Genomic DNA, 16746 nt, shown 5'->3' with positions numbered 1-16746 from the left:
TTAAAATGTATTTTTATATAATAAAAAGATTTTTATGTTGCATTTTGTTTCACATTGATGCGTTATTTATTTATTATATGACGCGACGTTTTATAAGATTAAGTCAAATTAGACAGGTGACTTAAACAAATCTATAAAAAACTACAATGTCCACAATGAAAACTATTGGAAATATTGCGTTATGTTTTTCGAGTAACGAAAGTAGTTTATATGGAAATAAACTGTAACTGCGTGTGTTTTTAATATTAGCAATACAATTTGAGTGTATTTAATTGTATCAAATACAATCTAAATAAAAAGTTAAATACTAAAATGGATAATTAATTGTAAAAGTTGGGAATACATTTTTTAAAAATATATTTTTTATTTTTTTCTTTAAAATAATACAGACCTTTCAGTGATGTGTGTGATACATTTAATTGAAGTAATAATAAATAGGATCTGGAGAATTTTTTTCCTTTAAGATTAACCACGATTAATCACATTCAAAATAAAAGTTTGTTTTTGCATAATATATGTGTGTGCACTGTGTGTAATTATTTTATATAGATAAAAACACACACATGCATTTATGTATTTAAGAAACATTTACATGTATATACATTTATTTATTTAGACTTTAATATTTTTATATTATATATACACATTTAAAAAATTATACATAAATAAAAAGTTTCCTAAATAAATTCATGTACGTGTGTATTTATATATACATACTAATTACACACAACACACAAATATATTACGCAAACACAAACTTTTATTTTGTTCTTCTTTTTTTCTGAATAGCTTTTCTCTTTAATGATTAACGATATAACACAATGGATTACAATATTTTTCTAAAACAGTAAAAACACACATTCGCCTACAACATTGTTGACCTCCATTTGATTTCTTTATTTTTATATGAATGAAATGTAAAAATCTCATTAATTGACACAAATCTGTTTCTTAACAAATAAACATAAAAAATGCACTCATTATTTGTTATTTGTGATAAAACTGTCAACTCAATGAGTTTCTCGTCCTGATAAACTACAGCGCCCTCTATCGCTATATAATAGCAACATCAGTAATAATTCTTTCACATTTCAGAAACGTGAATGCATTTTTTTCTGTTCTCTACTCTCCATTCTTCCTGATGAGATTCCCGAAAGCTGCCGCTATTCCGCGTCTGCGTATCCATATTTTATTTAAATCAGCTTGAACAAAAAGAAGAGAGGAACGGGGAAAAGAGGAAGTGGACAACAGGAAAAGAGGAAGTAGAAGACAGGAAAAGAGGAATGCTGTTTTTCTTTGTAGGCGACCTATTTGGTGTGATCGGACCAGCAACATTTTCATAACATGCTACTCAAAATATTCATAATTGACAGATGATTATATCAGATGATACATTTAAGCACACATGTACCGGTATTTTTAGTTGGTGACAAAGGCACGTAGTAGTCATATAGAGACTTCACGTGCACAAATTGTTAAATATGATGGAAAGAATTGGATATCTAACTTTTATGATCACTGACAACTGAAGTGGAGAAACGACGGAGTTCAGCGAGGTGTGTACACGTGTGCTTTGTCTCTGTGTGCGCGTGCATGTGTTGTCAGAAGCCCAGAATATGTAAATATTTAAGCCAAACTTAAAGAAGAATTTCTCAGACAGTTACTTAAATTATTGTATGCAAATATAGGCTATATGCTCTGATGTTTTATGAGATGTTATAGATCTGCAGTTTGTATGTTTTGCCTAATTTTTGTGTGCGTTTCAGATGGATGAGGTATTGGAGAAATTTCTGAAAGATCAGAAGATAAAGATAGCAGAAGAGAAAGCATCTCTAAAACAGGACCCCCCTTATATGGAGATCAGGGTGAGAGACATGTTTATGTCATCTCCAATTTAAATGCGAATTAAATCACATATTAGGAGGAAATAAAAATTGATGATAACTCCACAAGAAACGCAGCTACTAAATAAATGATAATTTAACTATACTGTATGTGCGTTCAAAACATTTTGATCTTATATTAAACCAGAGACATAAAGAAAGAGGACACCTGCAAAAAGAAAACATCCATCCAAGCACGAGTCAACAAGGTATGCGTGTTTTTAAAATTATTTTTTTTAAGTCAAGATTCATTTTTGTGTGTGCACACCTAATTTTCAAGGAGCTTGTTTGGGTTTTGTTTCATCGGTGTGTAGATGGAGCAAGTCTGCCGCTTGGTGAGGAATATGAACGAAAGAAACACAAACTGCAAGAAGAGCTCAGGAAAGATTATAGGAAGTTCATGGCAGAGGTGAGACATGCACACACTTGTTTTCAATGCCTGTATTATTAAATAATGAAATATAATGTTGACATTGTTGTGTCACTTACAGAAAGATCAGTGGGGTGCTGGTGACTTTCACACTGTTCCAGAGAGAAGAAGATTATCCAAGGTGTGTGTTGGAGGGATTAGTAAAGCACATTAGTGACAGCTTACATAACTTCCAATTTGAATGCGGTTTAAAATGAAGCATTGTGTTGAAAAGCAATGTTTGTTACCCTTAAAAAATACAATGTGATCTGGTAACACTGTGGTTTTGGACAGTACCATGTAAATACTATGCTATTACTAATAATACATGCTATAAATACATTAACCATACAGTATCATGTACTTTTTCATAATATCTCTCTTACTTTTAGACTGTCCGAGTGAGGGATGCGGCCACCCTTACAGAGGTGTGCGGGTTGGGCTGGGGTGTTTGCAGCTCTGAGGAAGACTGCAGTGATGAAGAACTCATACTTTTACAAGGGAGGCGGCTTCAGAGAGAAAGAGACGCCAGGACTGTAAACAAGTGAGAAAAGACAGACAGGGATAACATTGCTTGTTCCCTGTGGGCTGACCTTGTTTGAGACTAGATGAAATTAGATGCTTATTGTATGATAGTGTATATTTTACTATACAACTATGTGTCACCTTTTAGAACAGTGCTTTTTTATTGTAAAATTATTTATATGTGAGGATGCAGAATTTAAGATTTATGGTATGTGAAAATATGAGCTGTCTCATATTTCTTTCAGAAGAATAGGGGAATGTTACACAGAAACAAGCCATCCAACAAGCAAACTACAATACAGAAACAGGTAAAGGAAACACCAACACTGATGAACCTTTTGCTTTATTCATATTTATTCAAAGTTGGCCCGTAATAACCTTTAATTTGGCCTGTCATGCCACGTGACATAAGGAAAAAGGATAAACGTCATTGACGCAGATGTTCATATTTCTAATTAAACATGTTCTAAAATGTAACATTTTTATTTTATTTGTACATTACAAAAATTTAAATGAAAACAAAATGCAAGGAATTGAAGTGAATATTTTTTTTAATGTACATGCATACTTGAAGTTGTATAGCATGCATCTCGAAACTAAATGAACTCGGGTACAATAGGCTAATAATGGAGAGGTCGAAGCAGTGGCACACAGTCAAAAGAAAAAAAAAAAATGATTGTCAAACAGTTGCATTTGAAAATAAAACTGCACGAGTTATGCATAAACAAAGAAAAGTTTGCTTATATATTTTTTTAAATATTAGAAAATTATAAATTAGGAGAATCAGGGCAGCCTAAATTTTAATATAACACCCTCAGTCAGGTTTAATTTTTGGCCCTTGGTAGAAAAAGTTTGGGCACGCCTGATTTAAACAATGTGTATATTAGATATAAAAGTCCTGACTTTTCTGTGAGAATAAGCCAATCCCAAGCAACAGTTTCTACTTTTCTTCTTTATTGTTGCTCCATTACCTGTTATGTAGGACGTCAGCATCTGTTGCAACTCAATCCAATGAAAGATGCGGATCTGTGGCCAGTCAGGACACCGTGTGTACCACGGGACTTCTAATAGGTAAGCGTTACATTTCGGTATTAATTGTTTGGATGAAGGTCACTGCACCATAGATTTACACGTGATGGTGGATATTTGTTTTATTATCGAGAAAATAACTAGATCATCTTGACAGAAATGTTTTTTGGGCAGCAATTTCATTCAGAGACTCGAATATCTGAATGACAGGAGATTTTGATTGACAGGTGCAGCCGATCGGGAGGTCACAAAGCAGAGGGGAAAGGAGCATTATAGACGTGAACTACAGGAGCAAATCTTGGAGAAACAGAGGCACAAGAGGAGGTGTGTGTGTGTGTGTGTAAAAATCTAACTGGTGTAACTATCCAAAAATTCAATTGGATTTTAAGAGTTGTGAGCATTAATGTAATGTATTGTGATTGTGCGTCTTCAGGGAGAGGGAACTGGACCTCAAGGTTCCACTTACTGTAATGGATTTGGAGAGGAAGGTAAAAAGGTTTGTGTGTTTGTGTATTTTATGTTGGTGAAGTTTTTATGTTGATGTTTGGTACCGTTCCTTTAAAAACAGCATTTTGTGAGCGAGCCGTCTGACTACAGGCGAATCAGTGAGATGGACAGAAAGCTGCCAAGAGATGACATCATTCGACTGGACACCGCTGAGCCATCTGAAGGTCTATTACAGTACAGGACAGATCCCTCGTCTCCATTCAGGTATACATTCATATACAGATGCACACACAAATGTGAACCACAAAACCAGTCACAAGGGTCAATTTTTTAATTGAGGTTCAATAATTAATTCAGTTCAATAAATGTATTTATGGTAGGAAATTTACAAAATATCTTCATTGAACATGACCTGTACATAATATCCGAATGATGTTTAGCATGAAAAATCGATAATTTTGATCCATACAATGTATTGTTGGCTATTGCTACAAATATACCCATGCGACTTATGACTAGTTTTGTGGTCCAGGGTCCCAAATCTGAAATGCACATGCAGTGTTGTATTCACTCATGTTTTTTTCATTCTCGCAGGGCATCTTCTCACCTGCCATCCGTTGCAGAGGTCTACAAGAGTCCAAGTAATGATGCTGAAACTTCATTGAGTCCCAGTACAGCCTGTACGACATACATACAATAGTTTCACAAATCCGTTGAATCGGTCCACCTCTGTAAGTGGATGTGCTTGTATTTTCAGATGGCCCATTTGCAGGAGTTTCTTTTCCAACATCATCACGAGAGACGCACTTACTCACTCCTCAACATGAACCCAGGAGAAACACTTACAGACCGTAAGAGTGTATACAACATATGCAACTCATAATTTCCTGTAATACACATTACAACTTAACTTGGTTGTGTTTCAGGAAGTTTCTGGTTGAGAATGAAGGCGTAAATTCAGGCCTGCCAGTGTTTCCTACTCATCAGACTCAGACAGACAGATTCGGCTATAAAGAGGAGCTCAGAAAGCAGGTGTGCACCTTATACTGTATATATATGAAGAGTTTGGTTCCAAAACGCGATTAACGCCATTTAAAAAAAAATTTAGTTGCTGCCAAAATTAGTATTGTATTAGGTCAGTATTAAAAGGTAAATTCTTAATTTTACGCAAAATCCAATATCTGCCGTGTTATTCTGTCATCTTTTTTCCCAAAATGCGATAAAAGCCACTCCTTCTTTTCTGCAGAATGCAATCAATCCGCTCAACCAATCACAGCGCACCATTTCATGCACTGTAAACAACAATGGCGGCGCATTGAATACACACAGAATCCTAGTTTTCCTCATCTTGTTCTTCGTGATCAACAAACAAACAAAAACAAAATAGTAATTTTGGTGGCATTGATAAACCTGTGGTGGTTTCTGTGGCGGGGAAGAAACATAAGCAATCAAAATCTAAAAAATTTGCGCGAGAGTCACTCGGGAGATGAAAAAATGTCGGCTGTTGCTTGTTTTCACACGACAGCATCAAGCTTCTGTCATGCTAACACATTGACCCCAGGGGATCTTACGAAAAACTTTCCATTATTTTATTCAAAGCCAACAAAAATTGAGGGACCAAAACATTTTACAGCAGCAATGACAGTGTTCTTAATATGACAAAGTAAGTGTTTTTTTAATCAGTGTATACCACTAGTCAACCAAATTAATATAACATGGCAAAAAAGATTCAATAGATTTATAGCATTAAAAAAAAAAAAACTTCATGGATTTATCAGTTTTTATAATAAATCTTAGAAAATAAAATTATGGATTTGAATTTTTATGTTTTTATAACCTAAATATGCTATGTGAAAGTTTGTAACAAAAAATAGTTTTTTTATCTTGTCACTTTCTTGGTATAGACGGTTTTAGCAGTAACAACATAAACAAGCGGCTGTCGCGGTCCACATGTAACTTCCGGTTAACTCCGCTAATAATAAATATCAACAAAGTACTTTAAACATAGTTTATTTATATAACAAGCAAAAAACAACACATAGATTACCTAGAAAACCAAAACATTTGTTATTTTCGACGAGGCATTTGTTCAAGAGATCAGTTTAGCAACTAGTCAGACCATTAAAAAAACGAAACCGGAAGTAAAGTTCGGATCCAGACGTGTATCACGTGCGTCCGATGAAACCACCTATAGAAAACACGTTTTTACCCAAATTAGTCAAAATAGATTTATTGCGTTTTGGAACCAAACTCTTCATATATTCAACATAGGATGTTTTCATATCACTTATTACATTGTGCTGCAAAATGCTTGCTTCTGATTGGCCAGTTGCGACATTTCTACATATTTTATTCTGAATTAACAACCACTGGAAAAAATAACACACGGTAACCCAGATGCTACAAATCATTTTGACAGGCACAGTTTAATATTACACAAAAATTTTATATAAATATGCCTTTTAATAGCATTTATGACATTATATTTACAACTGATTAAACCAAATAGCGTGTTTGTGACATGAGCGTTTTGTCTTATCTTAAAACCGAAAGTAAATGGGGTTTCCTCCGGCAAGGTCTGGATTTGTTAAAAAATTGGCAAACAAAATATTTCAAATCAGTATTTAGTGTTCCTTACCTTACATATTAGGTAAATAGCCATCTAATAAGCAGGATAATGTACAGACAGCCAGTTAAAATCGCGAAATAGACCCTCTTCAGCGTGATAACACCTGAGTCCTGATCACACTGTCCTGGCTTATTTCTGCGATAACAACCTTCTGTCTATATATTACTCCTTACATATTAAACAGTATATAATGATGACATAGTCAGCAGTGGGTGTGTCTTTATTAACAACAGAAATCTGTAATAATTTCATCTCCAAATGTGCAAGAAAATGTTCTTGGTGTGAAACATGAATGGATGGTTGACTTAAGAAATAATGTCTGACACAAGACATCTGATATCTGTTTAGATAGAGGAGCGAGCAGCCCAGAGGAGGGTGGAGAAAGAAGAGAGGCGGAGACTGGAGGCGGAGTTGGAGGCCGATATGAGAGCGTATGAACCTTGGGGAAGGGGTGGAGGCGGAGCTCCACTTAGAGACAGCACTGGAAATTTGATTAGTATGACTTTCAATATTTTAAAAATAATAACAACATGCTAACCTATTAATTATGAAACATGACTATAGTGATGATGTGTGTGTGTCTTTGTATAGCCGATCTGAAGCAGATGCACATTTTAAATGCAACCGCAGGAGTACAAAGACAAGAGAGACCAGGTAACACACTACCTCTTACTTGTACACAAACAAAATGCAGTAACGAGTGAATTCTGATATTCTCATTTATATGTGTGTATCTAAAGGTTTTGTCCAGACACACTCGCCACAGTTCACAAGAATGAGTGAGTCCACCAATCATCTCCAATCACCCCAACAACATCTAGAGCAAGACCAATACAAAGCTTACCTGAAACAACAGGTACACACACACTTATAGACATCTGTTACTTTTTACTTAAGCTATTATGCTGATATGTTTGTAAAAAGTTACTACAGCATTTTCACTTTTGGTAATATTGTATACCATACGGCAAATATAAATATATATATATATATATATATATATATTTAAGAAATATTTGCATTTAAATACTGTATATACATTTCTATAATTTATATTATATATAAATATAAATATTTTATATATATATATATATATATATATATATATATATATATATATATATATATATATATATATATATATATTCATGGGTAGTTTAAAAAAGGCCAAAAAATATATTTACTGATATATTTTTTTAATATGTTAACACAAATTTCACCAATATATTTTTTGACCATTTTTGTATATTTTGTAATATATTTTAAAAATAAATATATTTTCAAGCATTTATGTTCACGTCGCATTGGAAAAAAACTTTGTATGTTACAAACCTGTAAACATAAGATTAAAATTAAATTTATTTTTAAACTAAACTTTACATTTTTTCACTCCAATGTCCCCTTAGGGGCTCTGTAGGCTTCCTAGTCCCAGACTAAAATGCATATTTGAGCTGTCCTAATTTCAAAACGCCTTGTATGGACATATATCAGTGCCATTGTTTTGTCTCAAGATGCACACCAGTATTGTTTTTTGTAAAGTTTGTTTGTAAAAACTACTTGAAGGAAAATCTGACTTTTTCCATTCTTAAGTGTTATTACTGGGTTCCCAGTGCTTCTTTCAACCTAGAAAATGTGAAAAAGATCAACCCAGGAACTTAGTTTTGGTAAAACATTCTCTGCAAGCATGTGAAAAATAGGTAATTGAAATTTGGCTCCCGTTGTGATGTCAGAAGGTGATAATATCACTCCTTAATCAGCACTATCCAACCACAGCACTGCCATTTAGTGCATAGATCAGCTCATTTGCATTTAAAAGGACACATTTTTGCCCACACCTACAAAATTGCAATTTTAACATGATATAATAAATTATCTATATGGTATTTTGAGCTGGAACATCACATACGTACTCTGGGGACCAAGCGTGCGCACAAGCCCTGAAAAGTGAAGCCAAAACGTCTCGATTGCCCCCCAGTGACTGGTCCCAGTATAGGTCATAGACCCCGCCTCCCCATGTTATTCAATGGGACTTGAGACTAACTAAACAATTTAATTACACTTCAATAATTTTTTTTCCGAAGCTGGTTTCTGTCATGTACTGTAGTTTTTATCACGCTGATGTAAATTCAAGTGTTTGTTTAAAAAAAAAAAGTTTGTTAATGCTATAAAAACGGTGGTGTCACGTCATGATTGACATCTGTGATATGCGCATTTTGCGAGAGCGAGGGCGGGACCTTGCTTTCCCAGCTTTACTTCCTGCTCACTACTGCGCAGGACTGGTCCCGAAATCACTACTGCGCAGACTCGAGACCCAAGATGTCAGCGCCTATCGGGACACTGGCGGCTTCACTTTTCACAAATGGAAGAGAGCGAATGGGCGTCGTCCATCTTTTTTTACAGTTTATGCTGAGGACACCTATTAGACATCTTAAAAAAGTCTTGTGATGTCCTTTAAATGTCCTAAGATAACTAAAGCCTAGTCCTGGATTAATCTTAACCCTGTCCTGGAAACTGCCCCATATATTTTTTTGCCATATGGGTTGTGAAATTAGAAATGTATTTGTTGCCCCTGAAATACATTTTAAAATATATGAAGGTTTAAATAAAAAAATGTAATTAAGCTTTACTTTTTACAAAATGTATATAGCATATATTTAAAAAATATTTTTGGCTAATATATATATATTTTTTGTGCCGTATGGCATTTGTACATAAGCATCACAGATATGATAATTTCTTCATGCTTTTGATTGTGTGCGTGTGTGTATATGCATGGCTGTAGATGGAGGAGAAGCGCAGAAAGCAGGCGGAGGAGAGAGAGCGGCAGAGGGCCGAGGAAGAGAAGGAGGAGAGAAGATTGGCAGAACAGAGAGAGAAAATCAGAAGAGAATATGAAGAAGAGCTGGAGAGCAGGAGGCGCCGTGAGATGGAGGTCTCATAATATATTTTATATTTAATAGACGGTCAGTTTGCATACTTCGTAAGAATCAAACTAAGGACTGAACAATTGTACAAACGGTTTCCAAAAAAAGAAATGGTACAAAAAATGGTTCTCCAGATTTATCTAAGATTTAGAGAGATCCTTGATGTCTGGAGGCTTTCTGCTGTTGCATCCAAAATGCATTTCAGAGCTCACAAACTGAGATTTGTGATCACTTTCCAGCAAAAGCGGAAAAATGAAGAACTCGCCCGTCTGGCAGAAGAGAGACGAAAGGAAGATGAGAAAAAGAAGAAAGAAGAACAAGAGAAAGAGAGAGCCGCTATGAAAAAACTAGAGGAGCAAGAGCGACGAATACAGAGACAACAGGTGTGTGGCTACACATATTATACAGTACCAATAGAAACCTGACAAAATAGTAATTATCCTAATATTATTATATAAATTATAGTCTATGGTATGTCCTCAAGTAAATATGTGTGTTTGTATGTGTGTAGTTAGCATCAATCATTTCCTGTTTTTTTATTTTATTTATTTTTTTAGTTTGAACGTCCGCCTTCCCCTCCCATCCCCACATTACAGAATAAACAACGCAACCCGCCACATAATACGGTAAGCTGCACACTTTAATATAGACATTTCTTTCAACATACAAATGTTTCATTTCATACAACATGTTCATTTAAATCTTTTTGTTTTTTAGGATTTGCCTCCATCTCAGGCTCCTCCATCTTTAGAAAACAGAAACCATCTAAGAGCAGAGAGTAAACACACTTTGTTTTACTATATTAGTATTAGACATCAAGCTACTTATATATTTCATGCGTCATGCAACCCAGTTTACATTATTAAAGTAAAACATGACCTTGTAGGAGGAACCCCTAATATGTCTAGTAAATGCATATCATTACAGTTTGAGTGTTTGCTATATTTAAGACATCTCTTTCTTGCCAGGGGACAGAAGTGAGGTGGTTAAGGAGCTGTGTGCTTTAAGCAGACGTCTGCGCAGTGAGCAGCGGCGATTGGAGGAGCAGCTCTTTCAGACAAATTGGGATCATTTACCCTCCTCCCCCCTCACTGACAGGTAGGACTTGTCTGTGATCTATTGTTGGTGAAGTAATATGTTTGAAAGTCCTTTACTGCATTACTGCTGCGAGACATCATTAAAATAGCCATCCTTAAATGATTACTCAATTTTCTTAAAAAAAATCCAGATAATTTAATCACCACCATGTCATCCAAAATATTGATGTCTTTCTTTGTTCAGTCGAGAAGAAATTATGTTTTTTGAGGAAAACATTGCAGGATTTTTATCATTTTAATGGACTTTAAAAGAGCCCAACGATATCAGAGTTTCAAAGGACTCTAAAGGATCCCAAAACGAGGCATAAGGGTCTTATCTAGCGAAACGATTGTCATTTTTGACAAGAAAAATTAAAAATATGCACTTTTAAACCACAACTTCTCGTCTATCTCCGGTCCTGTGGTGCGCCAGCGCAACCTCACGTAAATGCGTAGTGACGTCGAGCGGTCACGTGTTACATATATGAAACGCACATTTGCGGACCATTTTAAAAAATAAACTGACACAAAGACATTAATTAGTATCATTCCACATACAACAACGTAGGAACGGTCCTCTTTCAACACACTTGTAAACACTGGGGCGGAGTTTCGCGTTCGTCCTGTGTGACCTCTTGACGTCATGACGTATTGCGTGGGGTCACGCTGGCGCGTCACAGGACCAGAGATAGACGAGAAGTTGTGGTTTAAAAGTGCATATTTTTTATTTTTCTTGTCAAAAATGACAATCGTTTCGCTAGATAAGACCCTTATGCCTTGTTTGGGATCGTTTATAGTCCTTTGAAACTCTGTTAAAAAACTGTTAAGTGTTGAATTAAATTAAGTGTTGGGCTCTATTAAAGTCCATTAAAATGAGAAAAATCCTGCAATGTTTTCCTCAAAAAACACAATTTCTTCTGGACTGAACAAAGAAAGACATCAACATTTTGGATGACATTGTGGTGAGTGAATTATCTGGATTTTTTAAAGAGAATGGACTAATCCTTTAAGGATATCATATAATCATGTATTGTATTATGATTTTTTTTAGCTTAATTGGTAGAGCATTGGGTTAACACTGCAATGGTTATGGGTTTGAATCCCAGGGAACGTGTATACTGATAAAATGTATACCTTGAAAGCACTATAAATCACTTTGGATAAAAGCGTCTGCCAAATGCATATAGATCTTTACTGTTGATATCTGTGAGTGTGTGTTCCCTGGAATCGAACCTACAACCTTTTGGTGTGCTAATGCACAGCTAGTGCTACAGGGACACCTAAAATTATGCATAGGAGGTGAATTTATGTGTTTTAATGAATCTGTGTGTTTGTGAAGGCACAAAGCAGATGTCTTTGACATGGCACGTTTGCGTATGCCTGTTCGAGGCCCATCATCTCGTGGCAATGAGCCAATCAGCTTCAAGGAAAATGACGATATCATGTTCAGGGGTAAGAATTCACTATACTATACATTTTGATCTGTGTTGGCTATTTATATGCTATTACAGCTAATTAAATATAAGGTAAAATGAGATTTTGTACCGAAGTATACAAACTTTTTCTATCTTTTCCAGACGTCCTCATGCCTCTTTCTAGAACACAGCAGTCTGTAAGTACGGTCGTCCTGTGGGTGTGGGTATTTCAAGGAATTTAGCAGAATCTGAAAGATGTTTAACATGATGTCTGTTTCATCTCACACAGAGGTACAGAGATGTTGAAGGAGGGCGTGGATCTGTGCTTCTGTCAGAGAGTGAATTTATTGGTGAGAACACAAACTAGACATGTTCAAGTCAAGTCTTAAAGTTACAATGAAACAAAGGTAGCAATTTTCTTATTTTGCCCATCGTGATGTATATCCGAGTGAAACAGCTTCTGAAATGGGAAAAAGATAGGGCGGGACTTGAATTCATCCATCAAGGACTGATTGGATGGTTTGAAGTAGGGTCATGTTGCTAACTACTAATGTTGCTCAATGCAATCTTTTCCTGGTCCCTGACCTTAAGTTATTCCTCCTGACTGAAAGTAAAGATAGATTAGCATTTTTGATTAAAGATTATGAAGATTTTTTTTATAAAAAAATATTCCCAAAAAATTTAGTTTTTAATAAAAGATTTATTGTGACTTTAAGACATCCAAGGTCAAGTTTGTTTCTGAAAAATTACTGGAGTCATAAGGAGACAGGAAGTGTGTTATCAGCACTTGGAAACCTCTCATCCCATCAGATCCAGGGACTGGAAATATCTGTTATATAATTTAATCATTTTTGTCCTACAATCACATTATCAGTCAATAAATTGGCTTACTATTACCGAAAATAAGTGCATAACATTTAATTTTTACTTCCCTTTATGTGCAGACTTTGTTTAATTGCTTTATTTACTTATAAGATCAAAATGGAGCTGCATTCCCAGTTCCTCCAGATGTTGAGAGGAAATCTACTCAGCTGTCGGCACGAGAACGACGCAGATTAGCAAACCTTCAGTCGGTAATTCACACTAGCATTAAAACTTTGTTTGTGACATCAAGTTCAAGTTTAAGCACCTGCCATGTAAACATAGGCTGCATTACTACAGATTTACTTAATTGTTACACACTAACTAGTTACCTAGAGACAGGGTCCAAGTTAACCATTTTACACCCTACGTCCACTGGAATGGATATCACATGTTTGTGATTCAAACCAATACAAATGCATGCTTTTACGGATTGGTCCCAGATCAACCAATCAAAATAAGGCACACTAATTGCACACTGGAAAAAATGAAGGGGTTTGAAGGAGATAAAATCTGTCAAATAAATGCAAGTAAATAAGGGGCAAATATAAGTACTAAATATGAACAAATAAATAAATAACATACATAAATATATATATGTTTTAAATATAACCTTGATATCTTTAATATTGACTAATGTTGGCTTTGCTCATACGACTTTCAGAGAAAAGGTCACATATGTCTGGTAAATGTTTGCAGGTGTGTGGAAAATGTTAACTTTGAAGCTTGCTTATACAATTAAACAACAGTTTTGATTTCAGTTTTATTTCCTCCACATAACAAACAGTTAGCCAGATGATCTGACTACATAAAGTTAGACATTTATTTTTGATCAAACTTCGTTGGTTTTCAAAGAAATTACACAATTAGTGTTGCATAATTCATAAATTATTAAGCAACTCTTAATTAGTGTGTGTGTGCGTGCGTGTGTGTGTGTGTGTAAGGCTACAGAAAGGGAGCAGGTACAACAGCAGTCATTCAACATGAAGAAACCGAGAGAAACAAATACGTTCAAGATGAAGCAGCAACAGTCCTACAGACATCACAACATCACTGGAGGTTCTTATTAAAATTTTTACATTGTGGATCATCAGATATTTCATAAATTGACGTAAATTAAAAGTCAAAAGTCATTAATCACCCATGTAAGGAGTGTATAACAGCTCTACATTGACGATGGTGATGTAGATATAGCCACTTTGCAATAACCCTCTCGCGTTATTTACACTAATTTAACCACAGGATAGAAATCTTATACTTGTGTTAAAATGCCAAAGGCTCTTATTGATTAAATTTTACTCCCAACCAGTGTTGGGTAAGTTACTCAAAAAAAGTAATTAATTACTAGTTACTAATTACATCTTCAATCATGTAATTAGATTACTTTACAAATTACTCTCTCCAAAAAGTATTTAATTACTTATTACTAATTACTTTCTAAATCCTATTTAGTACATGATACAAGGATAGGCTTGAAATGGCTCGAATAAATAATATATAAATGTACATCAATTATTCTGGTCCCACTTTAGGGTCCAATTCTCTCTATTAACTAACTATTAACTACTTTTGCCTCAATATACTCCAACAACTAATACTAAAGAAGTTATAAATTTTAGGTATTGGTAGAAATGGGGAGGGTTAAGGATGTAGAATAAGGTTTTGCAGAATCAGGCATTAATATGTGCTATTAAGTATTAATAAACAGCCAGCATCTCATTAATATTAATGCTAATAATCAACCAGTTAATAGTGAGAATGGTAAACTTAAACCATGTTAAATCCACTATTGTATTATAGTATATATAATTGTTTAGAGTCCATACACAGTATTTAGTTACATCAGAAGTAACTGTAATTAGATTACAAGAAAAATAAGAGTAATCCCTTACTTTACTTTTTCAAAGGAAAAGTAATTTAATTACAGTAACTAATTACTTAGTAACTAGTTACACCCAACACTGCTCCCAACACTTTTAGGCTGGATTTACACTGCAGATCTTGATGCCCAATTCCGCTTTGTTGACTATATCCAATTTGTTTTTGAAGACCTGTTTACATCATCTTTTAAGTGACTCTTGTTTTGGCAAAACAATAACCACAGAGGAAGTAAAACATTGTGATATGCAATGGACACAGACACATATATTATGAGATTATAGATAAAACTTCAGCATTACTCCACTATGTGGAGCCATTGTGCCAAAGATGTGCTGCTAAGAAGAGTGATGTGATTGTTGGTGGTGTCCACCTGAGTTGACATCATGTGCCAACTTTGCATTTTCAATGACGCATAACACGTCTTGACATGGGAATATCCAATCTGTCCGCTAAAATTGCAATTCGTATCCGACTTTTTTCACATACGAATGAGGCCTGAACCCGATCTTTTTTCCTGCTTACACCCATGGGTCATATCTGATTGACGCCACTTGAGGGGGAAAAATAATAATTGAGTCATTTCTAACAGGCAGTGTATATACGGGTTTAGATGGTTGAATCCAACTTTAACAAACCAGCAAAGGGTGCGCAAGGGTGTTGCAGAGGTAACTGTGTGTTTGTGTAGTAATGTAAAGATACATATCAATAATTCTAATGTGTTTAGGTTTCTGCTCTGATGAAGATAAGGATGAAGTTGGCCAACCTGACGAGCGCTTTAACCTACGGTGTCCTGGAAGACCCAGCTCCATAGATACAGAGCCCTGGGTTCGAGCTGAATCCTCGGACACGCTCAGGAGACTCATGTCAGGCTCTGAACATTGATAATATGAGAAACATCTAAGACTGTGCAGCAGAATCTCTGTGAGATCAAATGATCAGCAGCAACACAAAATCATTTCTGTACAGTTTTCAGTGGACATTATACGGATGAAGTACAGATCAATTTGTTAAAATGCATGATGCTTTTTTAAAAAAAAATTAAGCAGTGACAGAAATACTGTATTGAAATAAAGTTTCTAATGTTTCATAGCTTGTGTAAGTCATTCTTGGAAGTGCTGCATTTTTCGTGAACTTTTGAGTTTCAGATAAACAGCAGAAAGTCAGTTTTCATTCAAAGGGATGGTTCAGCCAAAAATTTAAATTCTGTTATGATTTACTCAGCCTCATGTTGTTCTAAACCTGTATGAGTTTATATGTCATATTTTTTTTCAAGTTTCTTTATTATGTGAAAATTGTGATGGTGTGTTTGTTAGTTGTGTATCGGCTTTCCAAATATTCTTAACAGTCAAAATTAAGGCAGTGGATCGAGTGAACAGGTGATCATTCTGTACGTACTTCCAACACTTTCTTTATGAAAAATATATATTCATTTATTGAAAGGTTGAAAAAATGGCTTGACATTTCCAATAATATTACAACCTAAGCGTTAACCTAAAAAGTTAACCTCTTTCCAATCCAGCATGAAATGTTACATAAGTGAGAAAAGTGGTCGAAAGATTGTTTCAACCACCTTCAACAGACCCAACATTTGTGTTGCCTGTTTCCTAACTAAAACAAAAGCAACTTAATCCTTTCCAAGTTGCACATGTATTCCATATTACCGTAAA

At 35.0% G+C, this 16746-nt stretch overlaps 1 protein-coding gene across 3 annotated transcripts; it reads left to right on the top strand.

Moving 5' to 3' along the window:
• Positions 1-1074: 1074 nt before the first annotated feature.
• cspp1b (centrosome and spindle pole associated protein 1b) lies at positions 1075-16168 on the top strand. Of its 3 annotated transcripts, none has more exons than XM_055203221.2 (28): positions 1075-1556; positions 1767-1865; positions 2032-2092; positions 2198-2292; positions 2375-2434; positions 2685-2836; positions 3066-3125; positions 3800-3888; positions 4074-4170; positions 4280-4334; positions 4415-4557; positions 4888-4973; positions 5051-5144; positions 5220-5325; positions 7271-7418; positions 7514-7576; positions 7663-7778; positions 9705-9854; positions 10086-10229; positions 10404-10472; positions 10564-10624; positions 10815-10944; positions 12262-12374; positions 12500-12534; positions 12627-12687; positions 13313-13410; positions 14143-14257; positions 15804-16168. In XM_055203221.2, exons 2-28 carry the CDS (start codon positions 1767-1769, stop codon positions 15959-15961), a joined length of 2658 nt encoding a protein of 885 aa, XP_055059196.2. In that variant the 5' UTR covers positions 1075-1556; the 3' UTR covers positions 15962-16168. The 3 variants fall into 3 exon arrangements, with proteins under 3 accessions (XP_055059196.2, XP_055059197.2, XP_055059195.2); XM_055203222.2 differs by having other exon boundaries at positions 3063-3125; positions 4888-4934; XM_055203220.2 differs by having other exon boundaries at positions 1076-1556; positions 3063-3125.
• Positions 16169-16746: the final 578 nt, after the last annotated feature.

Source organism: Misgurnus anguillicaudatus, chromosome 2 (genome assembly GCF_027580225.2).
Source record: "Misgurnus anguillicaudatus chromosome 2, ASM2758022v2, whole genome shotgun sequence".
NCBI classification, from domain to species: Eukaryota; Metazoa; Chordata; class Actinopteri; order Cypriniformes; family Cobitidae; genus Misgurnus; species Misgurnus anguillicaudatus.
This window is presented reverse-complemented; position numbering and strand designations above follow the sequence as displayed.

Excerpts from the sequence above, each read along its gene's own strand:
- cspp1b (XM_055203220.2), top strand. The coding sequence starts at position 1,767 with ATGGATGAGGTATTGGAGAAATTTCTGAAAGATCAGAAGATAAAGATA. Across the intron at positions 2,435-2,684 it reads AGAGAAGAAGATTATCCAAG|ACTGTCCGAGTGAGGGATGC; the intron begins GTGTGTGTTGGA and ends TCTTACTTTTAG. Across the intron at positions 7,419-7,513 it reads CAGCACTGGAAATTTGATTA|CCGATCTGAAGCAGATGCAC; the intron begins GTATGACTTTCA and ends GTCTTTGTATAG.